Here is a 17,500-nt window from a genome sequence, read left to right as displayed (position 1 = left end):
GTCACACAGGCTTATTAATGAGAAGAGGTCAAATCAAACACACACAGACAAACACAAAAGAAACAATTATTTATAAAAACACACACTCACACACCCTCAAACGAACTATAGGCAAAAGGCATTGTGGGTGACTGAGTTTAGAAAGCTCTCTTCAGGCACTGTTGACTGACATTTACATGAAACAAATAGTGTGAAGGAGAAAAACACAGGAATGAAGGAGAGACCAAAGAGCTCATGACAGGGAGGAGACAACGGGCCATGTGAGAGACCAAACGCAAGCAACACATAACACAGTGACATCACCACATCAATCACACACACATTTTCGTATGACTCACGCACACAAAAACATCATACTAGTCAAAAACTGCCAGCCTTTTTAATTATAGAGTCTGTGTGTGTGTGTGTGTGTGTGCGTGTGTGTGGGGGGGGGGGGTCTCAGAAAGTGCAGAGTCAGATGTTATGGAGAAGAGAGGAGAGACTGATTCTAATGTAGCATCTCTCTCTGCCTTCTTCTCTCCTTCTCCCCCCCCCCCCCCCCCCTGTCTTTGGTGGCTGGGAAGCTGCTATTTTTCAGGTCACTGGGTATTGCTACTCAGCAGGAGTCCACACACACACACACACACACACCTTCCGGGTGGGGCGAGGGATTATTGAGACAGCCCTTTGTGTCATCTGATGAGGAGAAAAGAAAGATAGAGTAGATGAAGAGAGAAGAGGAGGAGGAACAGACGAGGGTGGGTGTGGAGGAGATCATTAGTTAGTGGGTGTGAGTGTTTGAGAAGCACAAACACAATCATCAGGTAAGGGCACGTGTGTGTGTGTGAGTGTACACGTACGGGGATAGGTTCAGACTACATTATGTGTGGTTGAGTGTGTTTATCAGCTCTGCTTTGTGACTCAGCGGTCCCCTGCGGTCAAGAAGTGGATCTTCTCTCTTGTGCACTCACTTTTCTTCTCCTCGCTCTCTTTTCATCAACTCCCACTCTCTCTTTTCATACACCCTCCCTCTCTTCCCCCCTCTCTCTTTTCAAACACTCCCCCTCTCTTCCTCCCTCTCTCTTTTCACACACCCTCCCTATCTTCCCCCCTCTCTCTTTTCAGACACTCCCCCTCTCTTCCCCCTCTCTCTTTTCATACACTCCCCCTCTCTTCCCCCTCTCTCTTTTCATACACTCCCCCTGTCTTCCCCCTCTCTCTTTTCATACACTCCCCCTGTCTTCCCCCTCTCTCTTTTCATACACTCCCCCTGTCTTCCCCCTCTCTCTTTTCATACACTCCCCCTCTCTTCCCCCCTCTCTCTTTTCATACACTCCCCCTCTCTTCCCCCCCTCTCTTTTCATACACTCCCCCTCTCTTCCCCCCCTCTCTTTTCATACACTCCCCCTCTCTTCCCCCCTCTCTCTTTTCATACACTCCCCCTCTATTCCCCCCTCTCTCTTTTCATACACTCCCCCTGTCTTCCCCCCTCTCTTTTCATACACCCCCCTGTCTTCCCCCTCTCTCTTTTCATACACTCCCCCTGTCTTCCCCCCCTCTCTTTTCATACACCCCCTGTCTTCCCCCTCTCTCTTTTCATACACTCCCCTTCTCTTTCCCCCCTCTCTTTTAGTCTAGTCTGAATAGGCTGTGTCAGTGATGAGTGACTGGTGAATGGAGCTTGTGTGTGTCTGTGTGTCTTTGAAGTCAAGAGTCAGAGTAGAAGCAGTGAAGCGAGAGAGAGAGAAAGGAGTGGTGGGGGAAACACACAGACATGCATGCACACACACGTACCCACATTCAGTGTCCTTCCTTGCTTCTACCCATGATGAAAATATCCAATGTTCTGTGATGCAGAGCTAGGTGTGTGTGTGTATATACACTACATGACCAAAGGTATGTGTGTAACAGTATAATTTTAAACCGTCCCCTCGCCCATACCCGGGCGCGAACCAGGGACCTTCTGCACACATCAACAACTGACGCCTACGAAGCGTCGTTACCCATCGCTCCACAAAAGCCGCGGCCCTTACAGAGCAAGGGGAACTACTACTTCAAGGTCTCAGAGCAAGTGACGTCACTGATTGAAACGCTATTTAGCGCCCACGCTAACTAAGCTAGCCGTTTCACATCTGTTACATGTGGACATCTGCTCATCGAACATCTCATTCCAAAATCATGGGCATTAATATGGAGTTGGTCCCCCCTGTGCTGCTATAACAGCCTCCACTCATCTGGGAAGTCTCTCCACTAGATGTTGGGACATTGCTGCTATAACAGCCTCCACTCATCTGGTAAGTCTCTCCACTAGATGTTGGGACATTGCTGGTATAACAGACTACACTCATCTGGGAAGTCTCTCCACTAGATGTTGGGACATTGCTGCTATAACAGCCTCCACTCATCTGGGAAGTCTCTCCACTAGATGTTGGAACATTGCTGCTATAACAGCCTCCACTCATCTGGGAAGTCTTTCCACTAGATGTTGGGACATTGCTGCTATAACAGACTACACTCATCTGGGAAGTCTTTCCACTAGATGTTGGAACATTGCTGCTATAACAGCCTCCACTCATCTGGGAAGTCTTTCCACTAGATGTTGGGACATTGCTGCTATAACAGATTCCACTCATCTGGGAAGTCTCTCCACTAGATGTTGGGACATTGCTGCTATAACAGACTCCACTCATCTGGGAAGTCTCTCCACTAGATGTTGGGACATTGCTGCTATAACAGACTCCACTCATCTGGGAAGTCTCTCCACTAGATGTTGGGACATTGCTGCTATAACAGACTCCACTCATCTGGGAAGTCTCTCCACTAGATGTTTGGACATTGCTGCTATAACAGACTCCACTCATCTGGGAAGTCTCTCCACTAGATGTTGGGACATTGCTGCTATAACAGACTCCACTCATCTGGGAAGTCTCTCCACTAGATGTTGGGACATTGCTGCTATAACAGACTACACTCTTCTGGGAAGTGAACATTGCTGCAGGGACACACGATTTTTACGCTTCAGCACTTGGCGGTCCCGTTCTGTGAGATTGTGTGGCCTACCACTTTGCGGCTGAGCCATTGTTGCTCCTAGACATTTCCACTTCACAATACCAACACTTAGAGTTGACCGAGTCAGTTCTAGTAGGGCAGAAATTTGATGAACTGACTTGTTGGAATCCTCTGTGAGTGCCACATTTAAAGTCATTGAGGTCTTCAGTAAGGCTCCCGAGTGGCGCAGTGGTCTACAGCACTGCATCTCAGTACAAGAGGCATCACTGCAGTACCTGGTTTGAATCTAGGCTGCATCACATACGGCCGTGATTGGGAGTCCCATAGTGCGGCGCACAATTGGCCCAGTGTTGTCCGGGTTTGGCTGTCATTATCAATAAGAATTTGCTCTTTTAACTGACTTGCCTAGTTAAAAGGCCATTCTACTGCCAATGTTTGTCTATGGAGATTGCATGGTGGTGTGCTTGATTTTATACACCTGTCAGCAACGGGTGTGGCTGATATAGTCAAATCTACTCATTTGAAGGGGTGTCCAATACATGTGTGTATATTGTGTATCTATCTCAAACTCAGATCATTTGGAGTTAAGCACTTCCTGAGCCTGAAGCATCCTTTGACCTATGTGAAGGAAACTGCCACACAGGGAACAGACAACAGGATGACAAAAGAAACAACACCCTTCACAGAGAGACAGACGGATGTGAAAGAGAGTGGATAGGAAATGTAGGGAAGGAGAGAGAGCGGGAAGGAGGGAGAGAGAGAGACGGGCGAGACAACATTGTCTTAATGAATCCTTTTTGCGAAGTTCAGTAGGTCCGTCTGTGTGTGTCACAGTCTGGAATTTGTGTCTTCCCACAATTCAATTAGCATGGCTGTCAGATCATGGGCTCGGTTCACATTCTTCCCCGCCACACGGCACACACCAAATAAATGCCTTCTTCTTGCTAATCAGTCACTGGCCAGCAGCGGCGGTCTGTGCCTTTTAAGATGTGGGAGGATGATTATTTTATTTTATGGGCATGGCCTTATTTCTATTAGAGCATATTGGATGACTGTCATTCATATTCCATTCACCCAGTTCAATGTAACATGGATAGGTTTAGGCTACTACATGATAGTCACATTTTCCCTATACCCATCATGAGGTTGCCTACAACCTAGCCTATGAAAGACAGTTCACAATGTAGGTGCACAGGTCGAGAGAATCTTGAGTAATTAAAGTGACAGACAGTGACACATTCAATAACTCCTTGCACACACTTGCCTGCATCTAGCTGAGTGTAATCATTAGTCCAACAGTTGCAAAACGAGAACTTCTATTGGACAAATTCAGGTATGTTTATCCCCATTTCATTCCATTTGCTTCCATTTAAGAAACGTTTTTCAACAGAATCGGCGCAATGAACACACCCCTGATCCCACGCAAACAGTGCACTTTCATAGCAGCCACGTACAAACAGCTCGTTGTATATACAGTACCAGTCAAACGTTTGGACACACCTACTCATTTATTAGTTTTGACTATTTTCCACATTGTAGAATAAAAGTGAAGACATCAAAACGATTAAATCATCAGACCAAAGGACAGATTTTCACAGGTCTAATGTCCATTGCTCATGTTTTTTGGCCCAAACAAGTCTCTTCTTATTGGTGTCCTTTAGTAGTGGTTTCTTTGCAGCAATTCGACCATGAAGGCCTGATTCACGCATCCTCCTCTGAACAGATGATGTTGAGATGTGTCTGTTACTTGAACTCTGTGAAGCATTTATTTGGGCTGCAATCTGAGGTGTAGTTAACTCTAAGGAACTTGTCCTCTGCAGCAGAGGTAACTCTGGGTCTTCCTTTCCTGTGGCAGTTCTCCTGAGAGCCAGTTTCATAATTTCTCTTTGCTTATTTGAGCTGTTCTTGCCATAATATGAACTTGGTCTTAGACCAAATTGGGCTATCTTCTGTATACCACCCCTACCTTGTCACAACACAACTGATTGACTTAAGCACATTAAGAATGAATGAAATTCTACAAATTAACAAGGCACACCTGTTAACTGAAAAGCATTCCCGGTGACTCATGAAGCTGGTTGAGAGAATGCCAAGAGTGTGCAACACTAACAATTATTATTTATTATTTTTTCCATTGCAAAGCTGACATCAAGGCCAAGGGTAACTACTTTGAATAATGTAAAATACATCTTTATTTGTTTAACACTTTTTTGGTTACTACATGATTCCATTGGTGTTATTTCATAGTTTTGATGTCTTCACTATCATTCTACAACATAGAAAATTGTCAAAATAAAGGAAAACCCTTGAATGAGTAGGTGTCCAAACTTTTCACTGGTACTGTGTGTAATTCCTTTTCGCATCTATTTACACGCTCTCCTCCTCTCACCTTTTCCCTTCGCTTGTGGACTTCAGTGCACAACACATCAGGTGTCTGTGACCAGGCGAAAAAAACCTTTCCAAGCCAAACCTTCATATCATGACCGCTAACCGCATACAACATACATCACTGTCATGTCATAGTCAACATAGTTACTAGGACTAACGCGCTAGTAAACCCACTATAATCATGCAGTACAGTGTACAGTCAGTAGCAAGCAGTTTCATCGGCAGGCCCCGGTGGCAATAAATGAATAATTGACTTGGAAGAGTTCCAGTGTTGCATAGCCATAGCCAGCTAGCTAACATAGCATCCCTCTCTGTTGGATAGCCATAGCCAGCTAGCTAACATAGCATCCCTCTCTGTTGGATAGCCATAGCCAGCTAGCTAACATAGCATCCCTCTCTGTTGGATAGCCATAGCCAGCTCGCTAACATAGCATCCCTCTCTGTTGGATAGCCATAGCCAGCTAGCTAACATAGCATCACTCTCTGTTTGAGCCGGGTGTTTGAATATGCTAAACTAGTTACCTGCATTCAATGCTAGCTTAATATGTGAAACAAAAAAATGCCTAAGAAATATAGCTCTCTCGCTCTTGCTTTTCTGTTCAACTATTTTCTTTCTCTTTGAGTCAACTACTCACCACATCATATGCACTGCAGTGCTAGCTAATTGCTGTAGCTTATGCTTTCAGTACTAGATTCATTCTCTGATCCTTTGATTGGGTGAACAGCATGTCAGTTGATTGTTGAAAGAGCTCCGATACTGTAGGTTGGAGGACGTCCTCTGGAAGCTGTCATAATTACTGTGTAAGTCTATAGAAGGGGGTGATAACCATTAATGTACCCAGAGGAGGACCGAAGCTAGCTGTCCTCCGGCTGCACCATGGTGCTACCCAACAGAGTGCTACTGAGGCTACTGTAGACCTTCATTGCAAAACAGTGAGTTTTAATCAATTATTTGCTGACTTGAATATATTTAGCATAATTAACTAAAAAGGATAACTTTTGTAATGTTTCAATATTTTTATGAAATTCACTGAGGAGGATGGTCCTCCCCTTCCTCCTCTGAGGAGCCTCCCCTGCTGCCCAGCTAACGTTATGCTAGATGCTAGGCTAATTAATAGGCTGTAATCATGTTCCCACTGCAAGCATAGCTTAGCGTAGCGGCCCTTATTAACAACCATAGAAATATTGGCTAATTGCTCATCAGTGAGTGCACGGCTAAGTGTTCTGTGGGCTGAGAAATCCCTTCGGAGAGAAAGAGCAGGGTTGCGTTCAGTATGGCAGAACATTGTGGAATGTTCAGATCGAAATATCTTGAGTAGAACAAGCCTAGATGGAGCCCAGTGGCGCAGTATGTAACATGTCTTTCAATCCCCTTGGTGGGTTGTGAACTCGAGCTCAACTCTAGTAGTAGTCCTGTCATCACTATCGTCAACTTGTTGTGTGAGATAACACCACAGAGAAAACCTCACACCTCACAGTGTGTGTGTGTGTTTAACCAGAAGTCCCCACAAGAATAGCAAACAAACAAACATTTTGTTAGTCCCCACAAGGACACATGGTATTTCTAGGGGGTTTAGGGTTAAGGTTTAAATTATTGTTAGAATTAGCTTAAGGAGCTAGGGTCAGGGTTAGGAGCTAGGGTTAGGTTTAAGGTTACTCCTAACCCTAGGGTTAGGTTAAGGTTAGATTTTGGGGTTAAGGTTAGGGAAAATAGGATTTTGAATGGGACTGAACTATGTATCCCCACAAGGTTAGTTATACAAGACTGTGTTTGTTTGTGTGTTGATACTCTAGAGGAAGACGAACCCCACTGAGCCACCTGACAGACCTCAGTGTGTGTGTGTGTGTGTGTGTGTGTGTGTGTGTGTGTGTGCGTGTGTGCCCATGAGAGAGAGGATGTTTTTCCTGTGATGTGTTATTGTGTTTACCCCATCGTGGTGTAGAGACACTCCTCATCCTGTCCTACTGGTTGTATCACATCATCAATGTCTACACATAACTCAGAGCTCCCGACAGGAATCTATGGAATGGGCTACACACACACACACACACACACACACACACACACACACACACACACACACACACACACACACACACACACACTTAGTGCCATGACACCAAAAACACAGTGAGAATGAAGCAAACTGTGACAATTTCCACAGTGCACAGGCTCTCCCTCTCTAACCCAATCTCTCCTGCTCCCCATCCTCTCGCCCCCGCCATCCCTCTCCCTCTCCCCCTCCATCCCTCTCCCTCTCCCTCTCCCCCTCCATCTCTCTCCCTCTCCCCCTCCATCTCTCTCCTTCTCCCCCTCCACCCCTCTCCATCCCTCTCCCTCTCCATCTCTCTCCCTCTCCCCTCCATCCCTCTCCCTCTCCCCCTCCATCCCTCTCCCCCCTCCATCCCTCTCCCTCTCCCCCTCCATCCCTCTCCCTCTCCCCCTCCATCCCTCTCCCTCGCCCCCGCCATCCCTCTCCCTCTGCCCCTCCATCCCTCTCCCTCTCCCCCTCTCCCTCTCCCTCTCCCCCACCATCTCTCTCCCTCTCCCCCACCATCTCTCTCCCTCTCCCCCTCCATCCTTCTCCCTCTCCATCCCTCTCCCCCACCATCTCTCTCCCTCTCCCCCTCCATCCCTCTCCCTCTCCCACACCATCTCTCTCCCTCTCCCCCCACCATCTCTCTCCCTCTCCCCCACCATCTCTCTCCCTCTCCCCCGCCATCTCTCTCCCTCTCCCCCACCATCTCTCTCCCTCTACCCCACCATCTCTCTCCCTCTACCTCACCATCTCCTACCTCACCATCTCTCTCCCTCTCCCCCGCCATCTCTCTCCCTCTCCCCACCATCTCTCTCCCTCTCCCCCACCATCTCTCTCTCTCTACCCCACCATCTCTCTCCCTCTCCCCACCATCGCTCTCCCTCTCCCGTGCCATCTCTCCCCCGCTATCTCTCTCCCTCTCCCCCGCCATCTCTCTCCCTCTCCCCCGCCATCTCTCTCCCTCTACCTCACCATCTCTCTCCCTCTACCTCACCATCTCTCTCCCTCGCCCCCGCCATCACTCTCCCTCTACCTCACCATCTCTCTCCCTCTACCTCACCATCTCTCTCCCTCTCCCCCGCCATCTCTCCCCCTCTACCTCACCATCTCTCTCCCTCTACCTCACCATCTCTCTCCCTCGCCCCCGCCATCCCTCTCCCTCTACCTCACCATCTCTCTCCCTCTACCTCACCATCTCTCTCCCTCTACCTCACCATCTCCTACCTCACCATCTCTCTCCCTCTACCTCACCATCTCCTACGCCACCATCTCTCTCCCTCTACCCCACCATCTCTCTCCTTCTCCCCCTCCATCCCTCTCCCTCTAACCCACCATCTCTCTCCCTCTACCTCACCATCTCCTACCTCACCATCTCTCTCCCTCTACCTCACCATCTCCTACCCCACCATCTCTCTCCCTCTACCTCACCATCTCTCTCCCTCGCCCCCGCCATCCCTCTCCCTCTACCTCACCATCTCTCTCCCTCTACCTCACCATCTCTCTCCCTCTCCCCCGCCATCTCTCTCGCTCTACCTCACCATCTCTCTCCCTCTACCTCACCATCTCTCTCCCTCGCCCCCGCCATCCCTCTCCCTCTACCTCACCATCTCTCTCCCTCTACCTCACCATCTCTCTCCCTCTACCTCACCATCTCCTACCTCACCATCTCTCTCCCTTTACCTCACCATCTCCTGCCCCACCATCTCTCTCCCTCTACCCCACCATCTCTCTCCTTCTCCCCCTCCATCTCTCTCCCTCTACGCCACCATCTCTCTCCCTCTGTTTCAGCAGAAGTGACAGAAGCACACTCCCAGCCATACAGTCTCTTCACAATGTTTGCCCTATTCCGAACATACACTGTATACACAAAACATGAGGAACATCTTCCTAATATTGAGTTGCACCCTCTTTTTCCCTCAGAACAGCCTCAGTTCGTCAGGACATGGACTCTACAAGTTGTAGAAAGTGTTCCACAGGGATGCTGGCCCAGGTTGACTCCAATGCTTCCCACAGTTGTGTCAAGTTGGCTGGATGTCCTCTAGGTGGTGGACCATTCTTGATACACAAGGGAAACTGTTGAGTGTGAAAAACCCAGCAGCGTTACAGTTCTTGACACAAACCGGTGTGCTTGGCACCTACTACCGTACCCCGTTCAGAGGCACTTAAATCTTTTGTCTTGCCCATTCACCCTCTGAATGGCACTCATACACAATCCATGTCTCAATTGTCTCAAGGCTTAAAAATCCTTCTTAAACCTGTCTTCTCCCCTTCATTTACACTGACTGAAGTGGATTTAACAAGTGACATCAATAAGGGATCATAACTTGTCTATGTCATGGAAAGAGCATGTGTTTTTATGTGTTGTACACTCAGTGTAGATTTTGTGTGTGTGAGTGTACACGCGTGCGTGTTTGTCACCTGTTTGCAAACAATTACTGCCTAAAAACTTGCCTTGTATTCCACATAGAGAAAGAGAGAGAGAGAGAGAGAGAGAAAGAAAACTGTAGAATGCTGGAATACACACTGGTATAGGGAAACTGAGATTCCCGGTGTGGGAATGTGGTGTTGGGATTGTAGGGATGAAGGAGTAACCATCTTTGGAATGTTGAGCAGCCCGAGATTAATCCCTGATAATCTGATTGGATTAAAACACAACGACCTGTCTGGTCAGTCACGCACCCACACACAGTTCACCCTGCAGTGATCTACGCTGTGAAGCTTAAACAGCGAGTGATCCAGGCAGATTGACAGGCATGCTAATTGAATCCTCCCCCTCCACAGCAACGAAACAACACACTCTCTGCCTTCACTCTCACCATCCTCTTCTGTCCCTCGTTCCCATCTTCCTATGCCCTCTTCTTCTCTTACACTACCATCCTCTTCTACTCTCTTCCTCCTCTACCCTTTCCATCCCCTCATCATCCTCCACCCCCCATCCGCTCCACTCCTCTTTCCCCTCCTCCCATATATAGCCATTCATTAGGACAGACAGTTGTCCATTAGGTAAAACAGACATTTTAGAAATTGCAGTAAATCTTCCATGAAAAAAGGCATTTGGCCTAATGTAGAAACCACGCTCTGACAAATAGAGAGAGAAATAGGGGGACGAGAGAGAGAGAGATGGAGAGGGAAGGAAGGAAGTGGAGAGGGAAGGAGAGAGATGGAGAGGGGGGAGATGAGGTGGAAGGGGAGGGAGAATGGAGAGGGGGGAGAGAGGGAGTGGAGAGGGGAAAGAGAGAGATGGAGAGGGGGAAGAAAGAGAGATGGAGAGGGAAAGAAGGAGGTGGAAGGGGGAAAGAAGATGGAGAGGAGGAAGGAATGGAGAGGAGGAAGAGAGAGAGATGGAGAGGGGGAAGAGAGAGATGGAAAAGAGAGATGGAGAGGAAGGAAGGAAGAGAGATGGAGGGGGAAAGAGAGAGATGGGAGAGGAAGAGAGAGAGATGGAGAGTATAAAGCCACCAAGCAGAAAGCATGCCTGCTGTTTGATTAGAAAATGACACCATCACAGAGGGAGATAGAGAGAGGAGGGTAAGAGAGAGAGATGGCGAAAGAAAGAGGGATGGAGAGGGGGAAGAGAGAGAGAGATGGAGAGGAGGAAGAGAGAGAGAGAGAGAGATGGAGAGGAGGAAGAGAGAGAGAGAGAGAGAGAGATGGAGAGGAGAGAGAGATGGAGAGGGGAAGAGAGAGAGAGAGAGATGGAGAGGAGGAAGAGAGAGATAGAGAGAGATGGAGAGGAGAGAGAGATGGAGAGAGATGGAGAGGAGAGAGATGGAGAGGGGGAAGAGAGAGAGAGAGAGAGATGGAGAGGAGGAAGAGAGAGAGAGATGGAGAGGAGGAAGAGAGAGAGAGAGAGAGAGAGAGAGGACCAACAGCTATAAAGCCACCAAGCAGAAAGCATGCCTGCTGTTTGATTAGAAAATGACACCATCACAGAGGGAGATAGAGAGAGGAGGGTAAGAGAGAGAGATGGCGAAAGAAAGAGCGATGGAGAGGGGAAGAGAGAGAGAGATGGAGAGGAGGAAGAGAGAGAGAGATGGAGAGGAGGAAGAGAGAGAGAGATGGAGAGGAGGAAGAGAGAGAGAGAGAGATGGAGAGGAGAGAGAGATGGAGAGGGGGAGAGAGAGAGAGAGAGAGAGAGATGGAGAGGAGGAAGAGAGAGAGAGAGAGATGGAGAGGAGAGAGAGATGGAGAGGGGGAAGAGAGAGAGAGAGATGGAGAGGAGGAAGAGAGAGAGAGATGGAGAGGAGGAAGAGAGAGAGAGAGATGGAGAGGGGGAAGAGAGAGAGAGATGGAGAGGAGGAAGAGAGAGAGAGAGAGAGATGGAGAGGAGAGAGAGATGGAGAGGGGAAGAGAGAGAGAGATGGAGAGGAGGAAGAGAGAGAGAGATGGAGAGGAGGAAGAGAGAGAGAGATGGAGAGGAGGAAGAGAGAGAGAGATGGAGAGGAGGAAGAGAGAGAGAGCGAGAGAGAGAGGACCAACAGCTATAAAGTGTTATATAAATATTCATACACATAGCTCATATAAACAAAGACATTCCGTCGTAAGAACACATACACCCAGCCATAAGACTGACCCCCTCTTCCTTATATAAACACACATCTCATCTCCCTCTAACTGGCCGGTCCCAAGAGCAAGCACTTTTGCTGTGCACCAATGGGGCCCGCTCTGGCTAGAGCAAGGCCCGCCTCCAACCCTCCGACCAGTCAAGAAGACGAAACGACAAGACTCCACCTACTTTATTCTATGTATAAAAATGTATGTAACCATTGTATAGGCCTCTTTTTCACCTGGCTCCTTGCCGAGTTATGTGAACTAGGTCCGTGCACGTAAAACTGCGGGACAAGATATCTCTGACTCATTAAAACTGTCTTTCGTTACAACTGAAATCCACTCTGTCCAGCGTCCGTGATTTGGTCTCAACTCTCCAGTATTTGAACACTAACAAAAGCCACCAAGCAGAAAGCATGCCTGCTGTTTGATTAGAAAATGACACCATCACAGAGGGAGATAGAGAGAGGAGGGTAAGAGAGAGAGATGGCGAAAGAAAGAGGGAGAGAGAGAGAAAATTAGTGTTGAGGACACAATGACACACACACACGCACATTGTGTAGAAGTGTGAGCAGATAAACTTCCTCCCTCCAGCCTCTGGAGTAGCTAGACGCATCATCACCTCTGACCATCACAGAGCCTTGTGCCAGGAATACCAGCAGTACAGTGTATGTGTGTAACCAGCGGAAGTAATCACCCGGTTTAGAGTGGAGTCAACCCCCGCAGGGGTCCTCTTACATCAACAAAAGTCCACACAGACAGACAGACGAAACAGAGAGAGGGGCAGGAGCCAAATCTTCTCTGACTTAAAGTGATGGTAGTTTCCTCTGCCAATCTGTCTAACAGTCTGTCTGCGTAGTGATCCCTGAAGATAAAGGAGTAAGCTATGTAGCAATGCATGTCTGCAAGCTAAGATCTGCTTTTCCAAAAGAAACGTTTTCTTTCAGTAGAATCATCAATTCAATTTTGTCGTTGCAACATTTCTGATCCAATGTTGATTCAGTGGTTTACAGTAATCAATATTCAACACGTTTCAAGCGTTTTACAAGCCACTAAAACGATGCATCACTGTTCGATATGCTACAATGTTGAAGAAGGATCAATACCTACTATTTTAATACTGCTTAGTTTGACAGCATGATTTTCTTATAGCTAATTCGAGTTGACAGTTAGGTTACCCTATAAATCTATCCCTTCGGATATGGTAAAAATTCACATGACAGTCTGTCATTAAAACACAGTCAAAACAAACTGCGGCGGATCTGCTGCCACAGTAAGTCCACACACAGAGTGAGAGAGAATCGCCCAGGCACGCTCCCTAATGACGTGATCATACCACCCGATTATTAATGATCTTCAACAATTGTCAAGTGTCGGAGACCCACAGGCTGTGCACGCTTTTGATCCAGCCCAACACTCCTGAAACAAGTCAACAAGTCAACTAGCCTATTTTATCTCACCTTTCATTTTTCATCCTGGTCTCCTTTTTATCTAGAACTCCAGGAACACAATTTTTTAGCTCGGTCCAGTCCGCGTGTAAGCCACAACTCCAACCGGTGGAGAACCGGGAGAATAACCAGGTCTCTTTTCGGTTGGGTCGATAACAGGTACACTTCTTCTGACCCGGTCTACAGTCACACGGAACCTCCAACCTCACATTCTGAACCAGGTGTCTCCCGAACGTTGTCCCTCCTGTCTTCTGAATGTGTAAAAACACGATCACGTCTTCTCCTTTGATTTCAAATTCCACCGTTCGCTCCAAATCCCGGACTGGGAAATAGTATTTCTTGACGTAGTGCGGGTCTGGGGAAGGGAAAATGTCCCCACCATCGTCCTCCTCAGTGAAATAGCCGTGTGGTGAGCCGAAATTGATAACCCCAGGCGCGACGTATTGATATAAGATCAGCATAAAACAGACGGAGCCGACTACAATTAGGAGAAATTTGCTGCTCGCCTCAACCATGGTCCTTCCAATGCTGTGTAAACGTTACCATTTCCCGGTAAACCGACTCGAAGGGATCAGAACAGCGTAACTAGAATTAATTCCTGTTGTTGTACTCTCTCTCCCCAAGCAAGCGGAACAGGACGCGGTCATATCAATGGGGTAGAAGCGATTATGTGAATATAATGTAACTAAACTAAGCGTATTTACAGAATACAGAGAGACCCGTAAAATCCAGAGCAACAATGTGTGTTCTCCGTTTGCTCTCGTCCCTGTGTTGTTGCATGTGTGTTTAAAGTCCTCGTCGCTGCATTATTATTGAGCTATGTACCCAGGATCCTCAGCGAAATAACCTACCTTCTTTCAGCACAACACACACATTCCCAGTCTCTCTCTCTCTCTCTCTCTTTCTCTCTCTCTCTCACACACACACACACACACACACACACACACACACACACACACTGACACACACACACACGCACGCACGCACACACACACACACACACACACACACACACACAACAGGACGAATTAAAATTTTGAGGAACAAGATCCGCATTGCATTCTACAAGTAGTCTAGTTCTACTATAGTTTACTTGTAGTTTATATACAATTAAATGAAATCTATTTAAGGTTATAAAGAATGGTGGTGCTTTATTTAATACCCAAAGAAAACAAAATTATAATAGGTACTAATTATGTAATTACCATTTTACAATGTAATTTCTTCGTCGTCTATCAAGTAGAAAACAGACTGTAAAATAAAGTTTTACCTAACCCACCAGACGTTGTTTTATGGTAAAACCAGCCGCAAACCACATAGCAAATAGCAATGTAAGGTTAGAGTATTCAATTGTCCAGCAGAAATGAGAAGTCAACTAAATGATAAAACAAAAACAGAAGTGTCAGAGAGCAAACGCAGAACATTTTCTTTTAAAATATGTTTTAATTCATTAACCCAAACTCAGCAAAAAAATAAATGCCCCTTTTTCAGGACCCTGTCTTTCAAGGATAATTCGTAAAAATCCAAATAACTTCACAGATCTTCATTGTGAAGGGTTTAAACACTGTTTCCCATGCTTGTTCACAATTCATGAACATGCACCTGTGGATCGGTCGTTAAGACACTAACAGCTTACAGACTGTATGCAATTAAGGTCACAGTTATGAAAACTTAGGACACTAAAGAGGCCTTTCTACTGACTCTGAAGAAAAACACCAAAAGAAAGATTCCCAGGGTCCGTGCTCATCTGCGTGAACTTGCCTTAGGCATGCTGCAAGGAGACATGAGGACTGCAGATGTGGTCAGGGCAATAAATTGCAATGTCCGTACTGTGAGACGCCTAAGACAGCACAACAGAGAGACAGGATGTACAGCTGATCGTCATCGCAGTGGCAGACCACGTGTAACAACACCTGCACAGGATCAGTACATCCGAACATCACACCTGCGGGACAGGTACAGGATGGCAACAACAACTGGCCATGTTACACCAGGAATGCACAATCCCTCCATCAGTGCTCAGACTGTCTGCAATAGGCTGAGAGAAGCTGGATTAAGGGCTTGTTGTAGGCAGGTCCTCACCAGACATCATCGACAACAACTTCGCCTATGGGCACAAGCCCACCGACGCTGGACCAGACAGGACTGGCAAAAAAGTGCTCTTCAGCGACGAGTTGCGGTTTGGTTGGATTTGCGTTTATTGTCGAAGAAATTAGCGTTACACCGAGGCCTGTACTCTGCAGTGGAATCGATTTGGAGGGTCCGTCATGGTCTAGGGCGGTGTGTCACAGCATCATTGGACTGAGCTTGTTGTCATTGCAGGCAATCTCAGCATTGTGCGTTACAAGGAAGACATCCTCATGTGGTACCCTTCCTGCAGGCTCATCCTGGCATGACCCTCCAGCATGACAATTCCACCAGCCATACTGCTCGTTCTGTGCATGATTTCCTACAGGACAGGAATGTCAGTATTCTGCCGTGGCCCGCGAAGAGCCCAGTGTGGGGTAACATCTCACTGCAAGAACTGACAAATCTGGTGCAAATTGATGAGGAGGAGATGCATTGCAATGGTTAATGCAGCTGGTGGCCACACCAGATACTGACTGTTACTTTTGATTGTGACCCCCCTCCTTTGTTCAGGGACACAATATTCAATTTCTGTTAGTCACATGTCTGTGTCACATGTCACATGTCAGTTTATGTCTCAGTTGTTGAATCTTGCTATGTTCATACAAATATTTACACATGTTAAGTTTGCTGAAAATATATGCAGTTGACTGTGAGAGGACATTTATTTTTTTGCTGAGTTTATATTCCTGGTCAGGTCATATGGTCAGGCAAATCCCTGGTCACAAAACACGAATATGGAAACAAGGCTTCTGAACTAATCCTTTACATCAAAAATATCAAAATACCATAACCTCTACAAAATAGGTATTTGTCAAGGCTTGTTTTCTTTTTTTGCTGAGTTTAGATTAGGCCTATTATAAATAGGCTGAACAATTACCACATAGGTAATACTAGGCTACGATATTGATTCATTTAACCATGTGGTATTGTGTTTTATATATATAGCCTACCACTGAGGAAGGCTGGGGTGTTCCTGGATTCCTGGATTGCCATTATTAATAGCATTTTTTTTTTTTTTTTAAGAACCCACAAGATCACAAAAAGACTAACGAAATTTCCCGGAAACATAGAACCAACCTCTCTGTGTAATATTTGGTATATATACTGCGCTGTTCGCGTTCTACTGTTCTACTGCTAGAGGGAAGCGCTGAGCAACGCTGGTCTTTTTTCCCCAGACCGAACAAGTTGTCAGGCGCATATTTAGGCCAAAATACTTCCCCCAGGCTATTTTTGTCGAACAAGTTTTGACTTATCAGATGTTAGATTGGGAAAAAGACTTGTTTCAAGCTCTAGATGTGGAGATAAATATTGTGTTACAGCTGAGCTGACACTAGTTTTCTGTAGGCCCATCTTTCCCTTTCTGTCTGTGTGGTTGGAGGTTAGAAACAATTAACCTAACCTTGATTAAGCTGAATTAATGTCTGGCTTTAAAGGCACAGTTGTATGATTTTGATTGTCATTGTAATGTTCTGATTCTTTCTTTCTTTCTTTCTTTCTTTCTTTCTTTCTTTCTTTCTTTCTTTCTGTCTCAGAAAGTATTCAGACCCCTTGACTTTTTTCACATGTTGATACGTTACAGCCTTATTCTAAAATGGATTTAAAAATTAAATGTCTCATCAATCTACACACAATACCCCATAATAACAAAGCAATTTATTTATTTAATTTTTTTTTAGCAAATGTCTTAAAAAAGAGGAAATATGACATTTACATAAGTATTCAGATCCTGGACTCAGTACTTTATTGAAGGATCTTTGGAAGCGATTACAGCCTAGAGTCTTCTTGGGTATGACCCTACAAGCTTGGCACACCTGTGTGTAGGGAGTTTCTCCCATTCTTCTCTGCAGATCCTCTCAAGCTCTGTCAAGATGGATGGGGAGCATCGCTGCACAGCTATTTTCAGGTCTCTCCAGAGAAGTTCGATCAGGTTCAAGTCCGGGCTCTGGCTGGGCCACTCAA

The 17,500-nt window shown here is 46.5% G+C and overlaps 1 protein-coding gene across 1 annotated transcript in view; it reads right to left on the bottom strand.

The window, feature by feature from the left end:
* Positions 1-14,310, bottom strand: part of LOC110528787 (heparan-sulfate 6-O-sulfotransferase 1-A) — a 27,070-nt gene extending 12,760 nt beyond the window's left edge. Inside the window, exon 1 of the mRNA XM_036982786.2 lies at positions 13,424-14,310. Coding sequence (XP_036838681.1) covers positions 13,424-13,926 — 503 coding nt within the window. The 5' untranslated portion in view covers positions 13,927-14,310. The remainder of the gene's footprint in view (positions 1-13,423) is intronic.
* Positions 14,311-17,500: the final 3,190 nt, after the last annotated feature.

The sequence above is a fragment of the Oncorhynchus mykiss genome, chromosome 7, assembly GCF_057628025.1.
Source record: "Oncorhynchus mykiss isolate SJ-2025 chromosome 7, ASM5762802v1, whole genome shotgun sequence".
NCBI lineage: Eukaryota > Metazoa > Chordata > Actinopteri > Salmoniformes > Salmonidae > Oncorhynchus > Oncorhynchus mykiss.
This window is presented reverse-complemented; position numbering and strand designations above follow the sequence as displayed.